At 44.2% G+C, this 17,464-nt stretch overlaps 1 protein-coding gene across 2 annotated transcripts in view; it reads left to right on the top strand.

Moving 5' to 3' along the window:
- Positions 1–17,022, top strand: part of MYBL2 (MYB proto-oncogene like 2) — a 50,311-nt gene extending 33,289 nt beyond the window's left edge. For both annotated transcript variants that reach the window (XM_020998779.2, XM_020998778.2), the window contains 5 exons: positions 240–339; positions 1,455–1,568; positions 7,189–7,305; positions 10,719–10,865; positions 12,968–17,022. In XM_020998779.2, the coding sequence (XP_020854438.1) occupies positions 240–339; positions 1,455–1,568; positions 7,189–7,305; positions 10,719–10,865; positions 12,968–13,096 (607 nt within the window). In that variant the 3' untranslated portion in view covers positions 13,097–17,022. The remainder of the gene's footprint in view (positions 1–239; positions 340–1,454; positions 1,569–7,188; positions 7,306–10,718; positions 10,866–12,967) is intronic.
- The last annotated feature ends 442 nt before the right edge of the window (positions 17,023–17,464 follow it).

Below are 17,464 nucleotides of genomic sequence, written 5' to 3'. Positions count from 1 at the left end.
CATGCCTGTAGCACTTACCTCCCAGAGCTGTTGTGTGACTCAGATGTGATCGTGGATGGAAAACACTTGGCACATGTTAAAGGGCTACAGAAATGCTGGCTATCACTATTATTATGAATAAAAGGTAGAGAATGTGTTTATGAGTCAGTTGGGAGTCTCAAGCAACCACAGGCATCGGAGGAGGGAGGGGAGGACGTCTGTATTTGCTGGCTCTGAAGTGCTCCTCCATTTACTGGCAGTTTCGTTACCCCGGATCAGAAATACTCGATGGACAACACTCCCCACACACCCACCCCTTTCAAGAACGCCCTGGAGAAATATGGACCACTAAAACCTCTGGTACGTGCCCAGTGTTACAAGGATTTCCGTCCTGCCTAGGGCCTGGGATGCTCTCAATGGCCTGTGCTTCTTCAGACTATTTTTACTCTCGGTGCAATTGAAAATTAATAGTAATCTGAAACTAATAGGTTCAGATTTTTCTTAGACTTCCCTTGCATTGATATGTGCTGGTATTTCACTATGGAAACTCAACAGGTCTAAGGCGTGCTTGAGCATGTTGTCCTGAAAGTGGGTAGTTCCTTCATCAGAGTGACCTCTTGGCCTTTGGAATCTAAGCTCAAACCCAGCATTTCTAGAAGAACACTTGGAAATTTTTTTCCTCCTTCAGTTGAAAATAAGGGAAAGATGAGGTTTTTGCCAGTGCTTGTGTTTATTCTAAGCTGTACCCCAGTGAAGAAGTTATGGACCCGAGGACAAGTACAGGCTCGGTTGTTCCCCCCGAGCTATATTAGCACAACAGGGTTTCTTAAATTTTCAATACTTTTAGAAAAATCTTACTGGTAATATCTAGTAAGACTATCTAGAGAGAAAAAACCACAGCAATTTAATTTAAGCATAAATTTACCCTCAAGCACTTGGCATAAATGTCTTTTTATTTTTTGTTTTTTTAAATGAACTTCTTGTGAGCTCATGAAATTTTAGAGCTGGAGGGGACCTTTATAAAGACTATTGAGACATAGAACTGAGGAGAACTACAGTGGCCTTAGAGATCATCTCTTCTAACCTCCTAATTCTACACGTGGAGAAACTGAGGCCTGGAGAAAGGCAGTGACATCTTTGCAGTCATACAGTGGGTTAGTGCAAGAGCTGGAACCTGTGTCTTCTGACTTTTGGTCCAGAACTTTTTCAGTTTACCATACTGTTGCCTATCTTTTTTGGGGGGTGGAGGTGGGGGAGAAGAAAAGATGCCAAAAGACCAGGGAGATTGCTCTGTCGGAGGGTAGCTGGAGAACCAGGATAGTGTAGCATTATAAAAGCAGAGCTGCTATCTTCCAGGGGTTATCTTCCTATCCTCAGGGTCCATAGCTGGCCTTCTCCAAGTGGGTTAGGTTACTCTACGGGTACGTGTTGTGTGGCTTTTCTTGTAAATCTTCTATAACCGTGACACTCCTCAGCCCCAGACCCCGCACCTGGAAGAAGACTTGAAGGAGGTTCTTCGGACTGAGGCTGGCATTGAGCTGATCATAGAAGATGACGTGAAGCTGGAGAAGCAAAAGAGGAAACAAGGAGTGAGTTGGTCTGGTCTTGCTGTTATCAGGGTTGAGGGGTTTTAGTTTTTATTTTTAATAGTATTTTGTTTTTTTCAATTACACGTAAAGACGAATTTTAGCACTCATTTTGAAAAAATTGTGAGTTCCAGATTTTCTCCCTCCCTCCTTTCTGAGATGGTAAGCAGTTTGATACAGGTTATACATGTGCAGTCATGTAAAACCCATTTCCATATTAGGTTGTAAAAGAAGAAACAGACCAAAAGAAAAAAACTGTGAAAAAAATAAAGACAGTGAAAATAGTGTGCTTTGATCGGCATTCAGACTCCATCAGTTCTTTGGATGTGGAGAACATTTTTCGTTGTGAGCTCTTTGGAATTTTCTTAGATTATTGTTTTGCTGAGAAGAGCTAAGCCATTCATAGTCATTGTACAATGTTACTGTTACTGTGTGCAGTATTCTCCTGGTTCTGCTTATTTCACTTTACATCAATTTATGTAAGTCTGTCCAGGTTTTTCTGAAATCTTCCTGCTCTGCATTTCTTATAGCACAGTAATATTCCATTATAATCATATACCACAACTTATTCTACCATTCCCCAATTGATGGGCATCCTGATTTGAGGGGCTTTTTAGAAGGAAGTGAAACACTTTATCTGCAGCTCCCTGGCTTCCCAGTGTGAGTAGTTCTGGTATCAGGAGTATATATGTGAGAGTGGCCAGGCCAGGTGCTTGGTTTGAGGTTGGGGAGCAGCAGCACTGTGGTTCCTTATGGCCTTCCTCACAACATCTCCTGCAGAGATGGCACCTTCTGGTGAGAGGGAGCTGGAATTAAAGAGCTTGGGATGGAAAGGGTAGGTGTATAGGCAGAGGGGATTGCCAACCACTATTTCTGTCTCTTTCCTCTTTATCAAGGTCTGTTTGGTTGTTATTTTTGTATTCCCAAATCCCTTGCCATGTTGTGGGCAATTAATAAATGCTTGTTGATTGATAGTGACATTGGGGTGTCCCCCAAAATGTGATTTTGGGTCCCCTATGACCTACAGGGTTCTTCATTTAAAAAAAAAAAGAATTTGATTTTCAGTTCCAAATTCTCTCCCTGTCCCCTCCTACTCTCCCTACTCCCACACACATTGAGAAGGTAAGAAAAACAAAGCTCATTGCTAATACATGTTAGCTATTGCTAAGGCAAAAAGAGAAAGAAAAGAAAATAGGATTCAGTCTGCACTCTGAGCCCGGCAGCTCGCTATCTGTATTATCTCCTAAGATAATATGTTTCATCCCAGGTCCCCTGGAATTGGTAGTTGATCAGAGTTCCTAAGTCTTTCATAGTTCATTGTCTTTACGGTGTTGTTGTTACTGTTAAGTGACTACCGAGTTACTTCTCAGGAGCCTCACCAGAGCTGAACTCAATCCAGTTGAAACAATACAGCGAGAAGGGACTTTAATAATCATCCAATTCAACTTCCTCACGTTACACACGAGGAAACTGAAGTCCAGGAAAGGGGAAAGGGACTTGACCAAGGTCATACCACCAGTCAGTATTAGAACCCAAATTAGAACTTGAGTTCTCTAATTTCCAGTACAGTGCTCTTTCCACTTGGCCAGTAATTTGTCATTTAATAACAGTAAGGGCACTTTTTCAGGTCTCATTCCCAATCCCATTTCTTCAGTCTCTATTTTCATTGTCCTGGCTGTACTACTTGAGACAGGAGGGCAAATTGGGACATCCAGCAACTGGTTTCTGGAAAATTAAGATATGCTTGTCACTTTAGTATTTAAGTACAAAGGAGAAAGAAGCCATCCCAAAAAACTTTGGGGAAAAAAAGATTTTTAATGCATTTTATTGATGCCTTTTCTTTCTAGCACCTTCATTTTCTACTCATCCTTCCCTCAAAATTGAACCCTCCACATGGCAAAAAAAACAAGACAAAATACCAGAACTAAAATAGAGATCATTATTTGCAATGTCTATGCTACCTGTCTTCTGCTTTGAGGGAGGAACCATTTTAAATTATCTATTGTTTAGGACCTTCGTTGGTTTTTCAGCTACTCATATTTTGACTTGGCTTTTTTGTCTTTCAAAACACATCTTTTTTTTTTTTTAGATCTTTTGTTTTAAAATCACATTTATTTCTGAATAGATTTCCCTCCTTTCTTACCTACCCAGAGAGTCATCCCCTTCTAACAAAGACTTAAAAGAAAGAGGAAAAATGCAATTCAGCAAAACCAATCAACATGTCAGTCCAGTCTGACAGTATTTGTAGTGTTACACCCTCATGCTTCCTTTGCCTCTAGGTAAAAAAGGAGAAAAGGGAGAGGATGCTCCAGTTTCTTAACTTTTCTATGGGCCTTGGTCATTCTAATTATGCAGCATTCAATTTCTTTTTAAAAATTCTCTCCCATTTACGTGGTGGTAGTTATTGTATATTGACTTTCTTTTAGCTGCTCTATCATTCACTTTGTTGTAGTCATAGTGTATAGTATATTGTTTTTGCTTGTTTCAGTCTGTCACTTTCTACAAATCTCATGCCAAGATGCTTCTCACAGTTCCATCTAATGATTGGAAGTTGGGAAGCTGTCCCTTTGTTTAACTGGAGGACGCTAGGGGGAGCAGCTTGTCCGTGTATCAGGAAAGAAACAGAAGCAAAGTTCAGAAGTGGGTGTTCTGTTCTAAGGATTTCCGAAGTCCTTTTTGGCAACTCTCTATAGGAGATTTAGTGATGTGTTAGGGTAAGTACCTCAAGGACTAGTAATTTCACCGGTATGAAGTACATTCTTCCCCGATGCAGCTAGCTGCTCTGTGCCTAGGTTGACCTTTGATGTAAAGGACACAACTTGGAGAGGAAGGACCCCAGTTCAATTCTTGACTTTATTGCTTGTTACTTGTGTGATTTTGGGCATGTTATTTCCTCTCTATGGGACTTGGTTTTCTCATCTTTAAAAAGAAGGGATTACGCTTAGTTCCCTCTACCAAGGGTACTCTGCAGCTCTAAATGTATGATTCTGTGATGTCTGCACCAGAATGAGGCATGGTGGAGGACCTTCGTGGAATAATCTCAGATAACTGGAACAGAACAGAGAAATAAGAGCTGTGGTCATGTAGAAAGGATGATGGTCTGGTTAGTCAGGACTCCTGGCTTTAATTTTAGGCTGTTTCATTCTCTACCTATGTGGCCTGGAGCAAGTCTCTGAGGATTAGCTCCCTCATCTTTGTCTGATACTAAAGAACTAGCTGGATTAAATTGGAAGAAGCCTGTTGCCTGCGGGCAGACCTTCTGGGGACAAGCAGCAACTCATGTAGCCTGCTGCCTCTGTCCATGGAGGGAGGGCCCCCATTGATGGAATCACAGTGTTTGATAGGCAGTACAAAGTGCACTGATTGTAGTCCGAGGTCTTGAGTTCAGATGCCGCCCCAGTAGGACTCTCCTCTTCCTTCAAGACGCTCTTGCATCACTTTGTACTTGAAGCCTCTCTTGGTTGCCTCAGTTTTGAGGGCCCTTCCTCTCAAAGTGCTCAAGCTCATTTATAGATTGCTTTAAGATTTACAAAGCTCTTTACATATAGACACCTCCTTTGATTCTGCAGTAATCCTGTGAAATAGGTGCTCTTAGTAGTCCCATTTTTACAGATAAGGACACTGAGGTTCAGAAGGGTTAAGCAGCCTGCCTGGGGTCCCACAACTATTGTCTCAACCAGAATTTGAACTCGGATCTCTCCATCTAGTATGCTATCTACTGTGCCACCTAGCTGCCTTATTTATGGTTATACTGTACATACCTGCTCATGTCTCTGTTCTCATGAGGAGAGGGAGGGATTGTTCTTTTCATTCTCTTTTGTAATCCCAGTGCCTGGCATGTAGTAGGAGTGCGGGGCCGAGAGTCAGCAAGTCGTTGTTGAGTTAGGTCACGTCCGGCTCTCTGTGACCCCATTTTGGGGTTTTCTCGGTGAAGAGACTGGAATGGTTTGAAGACGAGTTAATCTGGCCTCAGACTCTCATGAGCTGTGTGACCCTGGGCAAGTCACTTAACCCTGTTTGCCTTAGTTTCCTCATCTGTAAAATGACCTGAAGAAGGAAATTCCAGTCACTCTGCCAAGAAGGAAGAGTCAGACGCGCCTGAAACAACTGAACAACAGCAAATACTTGTGTATCGATTGAATTTGGGCAAGTTACTTGACTTTCCTGGGCTTCAGTTTCTTTATCTGTGAAATGAGGCGGTTGGTCTCCGGGGGCTTTTGAGATTCCTTCCAGCTCCAAACCTATGATCCTGTAACCTTTGGAAGCATTGCAGTATGTGTGAGTAGTAGAAATACATACATACGTTTAATGCCCATAGCAAGTTCTCTTCCACTTCAGTCCTCCCATCCCTCCTCCACTGCTGCTAGAGTGTATATTCAGCTGTGTGAATTTGTCATACAACTGTTATCTGTATGATACACCAACATACATGTGCATGCACATCCTAAATGCCCTTCTTTCTGCCAAACCGGGTTCCTTCAAACGTAGCTCCTTTAAGGCTGTGATTCCTGGACCACCAGTGCAGACTAGCTCTGTCTTGCTGTAATAACTCTGTAAACAACTCTGTCCTATAATAACTTTAAACAACCTAATTGTCTTCCCTCTGCTTTTTCTTGTGAATGAAAAAGAATCACCTCTATATTTATCTATGACCTCTGTGAAATGGTTTGTGGGGGGTGTGTGTGTGTGTGTGTGAGAGAGAGAGAGAGAGAGAGAGAGAGAGAGAGAGAGAGAGAGAGAGAGAGAGAAAGCACACATGGATAGGCTGTCTTCTTTAAGTTGCGGGGTCCTCTAAGGCAAGGGCCATCATTCCATTAGACTTTTAAAAACAAGCTTTATTCAAAAGTGAGCTTTCTAATTATGATGACCTGACCAGAGTTGGCCGTGGGAAAGGGTTCAGAGAGTGCTCCTTTTTCTCTTTGAAGAAATGGGGTGCTCTGGGCATTGAATACTACAAATGCTCCCAGATGGGTATGATGTGTAGATGAGTTTTTCTGAACTCCTTCTCTTTCTTCTCCCCACTCTCCTCTTCCTCTTTTCTACGCTATCAGTAAATATTTGTTACACATGGAACCTTTTTCCTCTCCTACTGCCGGCTTCCATGACCACCAGTTGTTTATAACAAGGTTCCAGAACCCTGGGGCAGCAGAGTCCAAAGGCCCACTTCAGCCCAGCCCAGCCCAGCCTCTATATGCTTTGCCTGGGGCTCAGACTTTGGAGAGAGCTTATCAGGGCTTTGGGTAGAAGCTTCTTCTCGCTTTGTTCATTATCATCTTGTCTGTTGACAGACCTTTCTGTTTGAAGACTTTCCTAACTGCTCCCCGCAGGGGAAAATGGTTTCTTTTTAATTTTTTTCCTCCTTAACTCTTGGGCCTTCTCTTTTCTTTGCTCCTATCTTACTCTGCCTCAGATAGTCCGTATTTGTACACATACTGTGTCCTCCCTTCATGTAGATCCAGTAGCTTCTTGAGGAAATGAAATTGTATTTTTGTGTCTCTGTCCTCAGTGCTGAGCATGATGCCTTAAACAGAACAAGCACATGACAGACATTCGCTAAATTGAGTCATACGTACTCATCCCTAATCTCGTTCCTTGACTGCCTTTTTCTTTGTTTGCCTTTTAGCTACATCGGAGTCCAATTAAGAAAGTCCGAAAATCTCTTGCCCTTGACATAGTGGATGAAGATCTGAAGCTTGTGGTGTCTTCCCTGCCAAAGACTGTGTGTATTAAAAGAAACCAGGTAAGGGAATGCACTTGCCACACACTGGGAACTCTTCCCTTACCCCGCAGGTTTTCAGGGGAGGGTGGGTCAGCTCATATCACTACAAGGAGAATTAATCATAGGCATCCTAGCCCTAACCCAGAGTTGCAAAGAGTTTAGCCTAAATAGTGTGGAGATTGTTCAGCCTTTTGTAAAAGATGCTTCAAGGCCTTTTGTCTGTGGCTAAGCTTTGTAATAAATGACATTTATAACATGAGGGTTGGACGTGACTTTAGAAATGAGGTAATGCAGCCCCTTCATTTTACAAGTGTGGAAACAGTCCCATTCTCCGACCCCTCCTCAGGAAAAGGTTTCTCAGGGTCACACAGAATTAAAAGAGCTTTGACTAGAATCTAGTCTCTTAACTCATGGTTTTCTCTGTCACAGTTTATTGCTGAAAAAGGTAGGGCTCACTGGATCAGGATCATCCATGTCATAGGGAAATAAGAGTCACATATATATTGGTGGCATGGTAATTAGTCCATAGTTTTGAACAGTTAGGCTGAAGGAGGGAACCGCTTGGGCTCCCAGCAGAAGGTGTGCGGGAGGGTGTGAGACAAAGGGTATTTTTGTTGAATCTTGGACTTACTTGTGAGAACAACTGCAGGTATCCCAGGAGATTGAAGCAGAAATGAAAGTGTCCTTTTGATCCTTTTAAAGAAATTTTGCTCTGTCCAGTGGAACAGAGATTGAAACAAGGCTCTCTGTTTACTAACTAAACCTGTTTGGCAGTGAAGCCTCTTGGGCAGCAGGGGCTTACAGGCAATAACACCAGTTATTCCCCTTGTCTGTGTTATTCCTGTACTTGTAGCTCTCTGGTAGGGCAGATGTTTTGATGTATCATTGTGGATTAATAGGTATCTAGCCTTGGTTGTTCATTACAAATTCTCCCAAATCTAGAGCTGGAACGGGCCTCGTGTAGGCCAGTCTTTTCATTTTACAAAGGAGGAAACTGAGGTCCAGGGAGATTGACTTGTCTCAGGTCACTTAAGTAGTAAGTGACATTGTCTGGATTTGAACCCAGGATCCAGAGTGCTTTTTCTACTGTACCAAGCTGGCTGCTATTGATTGCATGTTTACATACTTCGAGGAATTAAGATTTCCATTGAGGGGTGTGTGTGTGTTTTCTTTGCTAGTGCTATAGGCTGTGGTAAATATGTTCTCCATGACCTGTTGTGTCTGAAAATAATAATTAAAGATGTTGGGGGGGGGGGGTTTGGCAGCGTGGCGTAGTGGGAAGCGCCCTAGACTGAGCCAGGAGACCTGGGTTCTAGTCTTGGCCCAGTCACTGACTCCACCTGCCTTTCTGATCTTTACTTTCCTCCTGTGGAATAATAGTACTGATGATAATAGCTTTCATTTATATAGTGCTCTAAGGTTTGCAAAACTCTTTGGATTGTCTCATTTCATCTTCAGCAACCATGTGAGATAGGTGCTACTATTGCCCTCATTTACAAATGAGGAAACTAAGGCTAACAGAGGTTAAATAACTTACCCTCCCTAGTTATACAGGCAGTAAGTCATGCGACTAGTCACATATAGCTAACTAGCTGTCATATAGCTAGTATAGGCAGCTAATAAGCATTTGAGGCAGGATTTGAACTCAGCTCTTCCTGATGTCGAGTCTAGCACTCTTGATTACAATATTTAGCTACTTTTTATAAAATAAAAGTTTAGTCATCATCAGTCAGCTAATCAGCAAACATTTATTAAGCACCTACTATGGCACAGGCTCAGGAGTTAAGTGCAGGGGGTACAGGGACAAAAGCAGTAATGAAGGAGACAACACTATGTAAGAGGTACTGGAAGATCCCCGTGTGGTGGACAGATGGCAGCCTTAAAGGGGCAAACCCTAAGCAGCTGGGGGCCTGAGCAAAGGCCTCCTGCAGAAGGTGGCATTTAAGCTCAGTCCTGAAGGAAGCCGGGGATCCTTCAGAGGCAGCGGAGGGAGAACTTTCCAAGCATGAGGGAGAGCCAGTGCAAGGATGTAGAGGTGGGAGATGGAGGAAAATGAACAGGCCCGAATGGCTAGAGTTTGTAGAGGGTGTATAAAATAAGAAGGGTGGGAAAGATTGGAAAGGACCGAGTCATGAAGAACTCTCAAACAATTTTTGTGAAAAGCTTTAAATTCCAAACAGAAATTTCTACTTGATCCTAGGGATAATAGGGAGCCAGCTGCTGGAGTTACTGAGTTTGGGAGTGGTGGTGGCATGGTCACACCAATCAGTCAGTTAATAAGCAATTATAAATGCTTGTTGAGTCAGGCACCTTACTAAGCTCTGGGAATCCAAAAAGGTAAAAGACAGTCTCTGCCCTCGAGGAGGGGCAGCTAGGTGGTACAGTGGCTAGAGTGTTGGGCCTGGAGTCAGGAAGACCTAAATTCAAATGCAGCTTCAGACACTTAGCTGTGTGACCCTGGACAAGTCACTTCACCCCGTTTGCCTCAGGTTCCTCATCTGTAAAATGAGCTGGAGAAGGAAATAGTAAACCATTCCAGTATCTCTCCCAAGAAAATCTCAAAATGGGCTCACGAAGACACAATGGGAAAAATGATTGAACAACACCCTGAAAGAGCTTATATACTAATGGGGTAAGCTATATACAGGGTGTAAATAGGGAATATTTAAAAGAGAGGAAGCACTGAACTTAAGAGGAATTAGGGAAGACTTCCTGTGAACGGTGGGGTTTTGGTTGGGACTTAAAGCCGCGGAGGTCAGTTGTCAGAGGAGAGAAGGGAGAAGTTCCGGGCACCAGGGGGACAGCCTGAGAAAATGCTCAGAGCTGAGAGACAGAGTGTCCCGTTTGTGGAAGAAGAACAATTAGGAGGCAATAGTCGGGGTGAGAGGAGGTGAAGGCCTGAACTAGACCATGGCCCTTGGAGTGGAGAGAGGGGGTTGTGTTGGAGAGATGTGAAGCTAGAAACCGCTTCTAAAGTCCTACCAGTCTCTAAATTCATGAATCTCCTTTCCGTTGCCTGCTGAGCTAGACATTCTAGAACACGGGGATATTTTGGTCCTCTCCTTAGATTTCCTGTTTCTCTTGGTACATCAAAGATTACAGTCTAGCCAACCTAGAGATCTCCTGCTATTCCACTGGGCCTGGGGTTGAGGGTCTGAATAGAACACAGGAAATTGGAAAAGGACCCTTTTAGGCCTTGAATCGTGTCCATTCAAACAGTCTATACAGTTGAGGGTTGAGAAGGAGCGGAAGGACCTTTTCAGAGGAGCATGATGTCATCTTGATGTGTTTAGGAGCACTGGGCTAACTTGCTGCCTGGTGTCTGCCTCTGCCGCCTGAAATCTTGGCCTGCTGTGCTGAGGCAGCCGTAGAGCAATTCTGTCTGTGCTTGTCCCAGGCTACATGATGAAGTCTCTGCTTGATTTTCTTTCCAGCCGACAAGCTTCTTGTCCAGCTCCCTCAACCTGACCTCCTCAAGCAGCAAGGAGGACAATAGTTTGCTGAACCGAGGGTTTTTACAGGCAAAGCAGGAGAAGGCTTCTTTCCCGAAGACACTGAGCCATTTCCAGGGCCCTGCCCCGGTGAGTCATGATGTGGCTGTTACTGAGATGTAGTGAGCGGTCTTGAGACCAGAGCCAGCCGGAGGCCCTCAGGGGACTGGTTGTTGTTTCTGCTTCTTAGGGTTTAGTGCATGGAGGGCTCAGGCAGCCAGAAATAATGAACCACCTTCAGACTTTCTCCTCCAGGAGGAGTCGGTGCTCTGGCTCTGGAAGGTGCTCCTGCCTGTGGGGGTTCATGATGGGATCGGAAGATGAACCAGAAGGAGCATGCTGTGACTTGGCTAATTCTTGCCTTGCCAGGGCTTTGTTCACCTGTTAGGAAAGCAAGGAGGGGGGCAGCTAGGTGGCACAGTGGGTAGAGCACCGGCCCTGGATTCAGGAGGACCTGAGTTCAAATCCGGCCTCGGACACATAACACTTATTAGCTGTGTGACTCTGGGCAAGTCACTTAACCCCATTGCCTAGCCAAATATAAAAAAAAAAAAGGAAAGCAAGGAGGGAGAGAACCTTGAACCTTAAAAGCCTGTTTATTTCACTTGTCATGTTGCTTGTCTGTAGTTGGACAAAAGCCACCCTTCTGGAAGGTTTTGCTGAGGTTCAGTGTGTGAGCCTCCTAGTGAGTCTGTCTGAGAATGTAATTAGTCCTTCTGCATGGCGGTGTCTGAGGGTCGTACCACGTCTTCCTTCCTCTCCCCTCACCTGGGTGGGGGAAGAGTGTCTGCCCTCAGGCATTGGCCTGAACTGTCATAGTTCTGATTATTGAGTCCAGATTTGGGTTCTAAAGATGAGGGTGGGGAGGGGAATCTATGATGAATCCAAAGGGCATAGGGATTTGATATTGAGGGGCCTGGGTTCAAATGCTGATGTTGCTACTCACTAGCTTTGTGACCATGGGCAAGTCACTTACCTCCATAGGCCTCGGTTTCCTCATGGAGGGGGTTGAACTTGATGGCCTTTGAGCTCTTTTCCAGCTTCCATTCTCTGATCCTATGAAATTGAAGTGCGAATTCCTCTAAGGTCACAGAACTAGTGATTGGTTGAGCCAGGATTAGGATCCTGGTATCCTATACATTTAGTCTGTTATGCTCTGAAGAGTTCAACTTCACTGCTTCCTTTCAGTGGGCAGGGAGGAGAGCCTTCTCTATGTCTACTGGTAGGAGAAGTAGTATTGATCACAACTCTCATTTGTTTCTATCAGATTTTAAGGTTTTCAACTCTTTTTTTTTCTGGCAACCATCCTTTGAGGGTGGGTAGTACAAATTGCCCATTTGACACTTGAAGATACTGAGTCTGAGAAAGGAGAAGTCAGTTATTCACCTGCTGTTAGAGCTGTGGCTCACAGCCAGGTCTTTCTCTCCATTATGTCTTGCTGCTCCCAATTCACCTTCTTTGGGAGCAAAGGTCGGCTCATGAGTAGGACAAGCCGGTATAATAAAGTTGATGCTGTTACCTTAAGTTAATCTATTTAATGCCATGCTAATCAAACTACCAAAGGATCACTTTATAGAACTAGAAAAATGATGAAAGGTTCAAATGAGGAAACTGAAGCCTAGGGAACCTGAGCATCTTGCCTGTAGGCATCAGCATAGCAAAGGGCAAAGCCAGAGTTTTGCATTTGCATCATTTCGCTCCAGGTCCAAGACTCCTGCTGCGTCCCAGCAGGGCAACAAGCAGAAGGATTTCCTGCATCCCAAGGGATGTTTCTAGGACTAATTTATTCAAGCATCTAGGACCAATGCTTATTGTTTGCATCTGAGTCCTTTGCAGCAGACCTGAGGCTCTCGTTTTCTGCAGTGGCCCCCTGAGTTGGGGACTTTGGGGTTGGAGTCAGCAAACATTTATTCATTTAGTGCCAACGGTATGTCAGGCACTGCACTAGGCTCTGGGGATACAAATATGGGGAGTAAACCGTCCCTCCTTCAAGAAGCTTATATTCTAATGGGGCTGGGGCTAGGGGCACAGCATAATAGAAATCAGAATGTAGAAGATGAACACAGAATAGAGGGAAAGTAACCTTAGAGGGGATGGCATCAGAAGTTGGGGCCAACAGGGGACCACAAATGCCTTCTGGAAAAGATTAATTTGATTCTAGATAGTAACAAACCCTTTTTCCTCCTTCCCAGATGTCCAGTGCTTGGAAAGTCGTGGCTTGTGGTGGAACCAGAGACCAACTTTTTATGCAGGAAAAGGCCCGGCAGATCTTGGGTACCCTAAAGCAGAGCCACACTTCTCGGACTCTGATTTTGTCATGAAAAATATGGAATTTTGACGTCATTTTTTATTCCTTTTCTGACTTTTCTTAGGGGCATAAAAATGTGTTCCCTGCCTCAGATGACTCCTAAGCAGGGTATGAGTTTGAAATTTTATTTTTTCAAAATAACTTATTCAAAAATTTCAAGGGGCTTAATTGGAATTTGTGGTGCAAGAGAGAAGTCTGCCTTTACACACTCCTTCTGTGGATTCACACAGTGCCTGCATAGAGAGAAGTGTGATTTTGGATCTGTCCTTTGGGGAGGATGAGTGCTGGACTCTCTCCTTGCTTCTGCAGAATCTCTGCCCTGGGTCTGGGTTTTCCCTCCCCTTAACCAGGGTGGAAAATTACCAGGTGCTTTCAAGAATCCTTCAGACTCAGTGTCCTCCTGCCTTGTTAATACCAGGAAAGTTGGGTTTTTCCCTAGTTGGCATGTTTTCAGCATGATCTTGCCTTCCTGTTGAGGACCCTGAAAAGGAGGATCTTCCAGGAGTTCCTGTTTAACTAGAACGCCTGTTCAGCCGAGACAAGGTGGTGTCCAAGGGGCCGTAGAGAGTGGTATTCATTGTCTCTCAGCTCGTCCTTTTCCCCTCTTTCCATTTTGTTGCATTTAATATTATTATTAATTATTAATTTTTTTAAAATAAAAGCTCCCTGAAGCTTCAGTCTTCCTTGTTTTCTACAGGCTTCTTTCCTCTGTCTCCCCATCTTCCTTTGTCTGTCTGTCTCTCCCCCTCTCTCCTCTCCTCCTTCTCTCTTTCTCCCCCCCCCCCGGCTTCATTGTTTCTATCAGTGATAGTCATTCTCTACCAGGCTTGATAACTGTGGTGGTGTAACTTTCTCGACCTCTGTTTGTTTCCTCTGTGCTTTTTTGTGTCCTTCCTGCCCTGCCTTCTGACACTGTGGTTCAGTCGCTCATCACTCTTCATGACAAGTGTGGGTGCTTCCTAATGGGTCTCCCTGCCTGCCTTTGGTTTCTGCCCCTCCTTTGCATCCTGCCCATGAGGCCAAGGGAAGCTTCCCAAGTCTAGCTGTGAGCACGTCACCCTCACCTTGGTGGTTTCCTGTGGCCTGTAGGTTCAAGTCCATGACCATTAGGTCAGCATTCAAGTCCTCTACAATTTTACCCCAGTTTACCTCCTGCTGCATTCTGACGTTTCTTCCAAAAAAAATTTTTTTTTTTAGCAATGGCTTTTGTTTTTGTATCACTACATTACCTTCTGTATCCTTCCCTGACCTCCCTCCTGCAGAGCCATCCCATAGAAAGATTATTTAAAAAAAAAATCAACAAATCAGTCAATACTTGGAAAAAAAAATCTGAAAATATACGCAATGCTCCATACCTACAGACCTCACCTGGCCTCTGGAAAGGAATTGGGGGAGCTGTCGTCTCCTGTCTTTCGTTGGGGGCCAAGTTTTTCCTTGTCATCTCATGCCATTCTGGTTTGTGGTGGTGGTGCTTTCCATTGTCCTGTTTTCTCAGCCCTACCTAGTTTACTTTTTGTCTGTTTATCTAAGTCCCTCCCACATTGTTATATTTCATTTGTTTCACTCATACTTTTTGTCTGTTGTCTGCAAAATGCTGTGTTAGGATATGGTAGAGATGCAAAGGAGAGTGACTTAGGCCCTGCTCTCAGAGGGCGTTCATTATAAACTAATGAAAGATGAAACATGTATACAAATAACTAGGGGATGCAGGGTAATATGGTGGAAGGAGTACTGACTTTGGAGTCCTAGGACCTGAACTCAAATCCCGGCCTTGCTGCTTATGTGACCGTGGGCAGGTCATATCACTTCTCTGGGCCTCAGTTTCCTCATCTGTAAAATGAGGGAGTTGGACTCCATGGGTCTAAGGCCCCTTCCAACTCTTCATTCTGGGGTCCTGTGAGTTGTCAGTAGGATTAGAACTTTGTGTTGTGAGATCGAGGCTGGTGGAGAATCCATGTTTCCTAATGGTACTTGGCTAACTGTTTTCCACGTAGAAAGGAAACTTGGTGGAGAGGAGAGAATTCTGGGTTTAGACTCAGAAGGCCCAGGTTTGGGGCTTTTCTCAGCTGCCTCCGATGCTTGGTGTGCCCCTTCCCCCGCAAATTACTTGGTATTTATTTTGTATGTATTTTGCTTATCTGTGCACGTTATTTCCTACTAGTAGATTGTAAGCGCCTTGAAGGCAGACTTGTCTTTTTTTTTTTTCCCCTTTGTTACTCTAGCAGGGTTCCTGGTGCCTGGTGGGTATAAGTCCTGGCTCTTAACATTTACTGGTCTTGTGACCCTGGGCATGCCATGGCAATTTTGGACCTCATCAATGAAATGGAGAGAATACTGGCATTACCTCTTTCTCAGGGTTGTTGTGAAGGAATCCCTTTGTAAATTTTGAAGTGTCTTAGGAATGAGATTGTTTTTATTATCTACCAGTTTACCCAGTTGTCAGTAGTAATAGTTATCATTTACATAGCGCCTCAAGGTTTTGCAAAGTGCTTTCTGTGTGTTATCTCTTTCGACTCTCACAATCACCCTGTGAGGTAGGTGCTGTTTTTGTTTTTATTTTTTTTGGTAGGTGCTATTATTAAACTGAAGTAGGGTTAAGTGACTTGCCTAGGGTCACAGAGCTAGTAAATGTCTTAGATAGGATTTGAACTCAGTATCTTCCCCACTAAAACTCCCATATTGTCACTACACCACCTGGCTTTTTGTCAAGGCCCAACTCAAGTCCCTTATCCTTTATGAAACCTCTCATCTCCCAGCTGGCTCAGGGGAATCTTTTTTTTTTTTTCCCTTGGAACTCCTATGGCTCTTGCTGTCTGCATTTTTTCTCCTTATGTGCAGCATTGTGGTAGAGTGTATCAGAGCTCTGGATCTGGCATTCAGGAAACATGGGGTTTGAATACTGCCTTAGATGGTTCCTTGCTGTGTTATTGTGGACAAACCACATAACCTCTCAGACACTGTTGACTCATCTGTGACATGAGAATCACACCACTCGAGCTACCTACCTCACAGGGTTATGAGAAAAACACTTTGCAAACCTCAGAAGTGCCATTATGAATAGCAGTATTATGACTTGTTATGTACATGCCCTTTCTCCTCAACTGGAAGGGGTTTTCTGAGGGCTGTTTGGTGCGTCTTCTCTCTTCTGGCCTTGGCCCTTGCCCTCCATCTCTCCCCCCACCCCCTCATCAGGTGAGTGGTATCACTCACCCTTCAGTGATATCCCGGAGAAGAGAAGGCCAGTGCTTGGCTGGGGATCTAAGGAGGTTTCATGAAGGAAGAGAGCGTGGCCCTGGAGATTGAGTCCACTCTGGATCCTCTGGTGGCAGTCAAAACCTACAGAATAGCTAGCCTACACTGCCTTTGGTTCCCCTTGTCTTACAGATTCTGCTCCCTGTACCCTCCCTCCAATTTTTTTAAAAGAACACTGCCTTGGAATCCACATTTTACCTTCAAATTTGAAAAGACCATCTTTGTTTCAGTGGTTTTCCCTGTGTTCTTAAAGGCATAAATAGTTTATCTTGGATCTTTAATATCATATTGAGGGCTTTTAATAAAGACCGTTTTCGTCAGGGCCGCTCTTGGGTTTTATTAACCCGTTATACCTTGTTACCCCATAAAGCAGGCACCTCTTAGGCCCGGCTCCTTTATTGAGCTGGCTGGGTAGCATACACTACGGCGGTCTTGTGGGTGTTTCTTTCTCATCATTGCGCCTCAAAGAATTTATTGTGAGTTCAGAAAGATGCAGAAGAGAGGATTCCAGCTGGGAACAAGAAGACAGGAGAAGGCCCTAGCCTCTGTCCCCAGGCTCAGAGCTAAGGCTGTGTTGTTGGCACGGTGGCTGTGCTGATGCTGTGGTGTCTTGCCTGCCTCACTGGGTTGTTGTGAGGATAAGATGTGAACCTGTTTGGAAAGTGAAAGCACCTTGTTGATGTTGGATGTCGTCTTTGTAGTTATTTTATTCCCTTAGGGTTGGGTAGAATTGGAAGAATGGAGAAGGTAGGTAGGTCTTCCAGGGGAAGTGGGCCTTTGGGTACGTGGTTTTGCCCAACAGGAGAATGCATTGGCAAGTGCATTGGGCAGAATGCTCTTTTTTTAAGGGCCCTGGACCGGATTGGGGACCAGAACTGGACTTGAATTCTGGTTTTGGTGTTGCTCTTTATGACATTGGGTGTGTTATTTCTCCATTCTGGACCTCGATTTCCCATCTGTAAAATGAGGTCGGACTTAATTAAGGTTCTTAACTTGGATTGCGTGACCTTGTTTTTAATTTTTTTTGATAACTGTTTCAGCATAATTGGCTTCCCTTATAATCTTATGTATTTTGTGTCATGCCTTTAAAGATTCTTAGAAAGGGCCCATGGGCAGCACCGGACTGCCA

Source organism: Phascolarctos cinereus, unplaced genomic scaffold (genome assembly GCF_003287225.1).
Source record: "Phascolarctos cinereus isolate Bilbo 61053 unplaced genomic scaffold, phaCin_HiC Scaffold_2;HRSCAF=192, whole genome shotgun sequence".
In the NCBI taxonomy this organism is placed as follows: domain Eukaryota; kingdom Metazoa; phylum Chordata; class Mammalia; order Diprotodontia; family Phascolarctidae; genus Phascolarctos; species Phascolarctos cinereus.
Note: the sequence above shows the minus strand (reverse complement) of the source record. Positions and strands in the feature narration are given on the sequence as shown.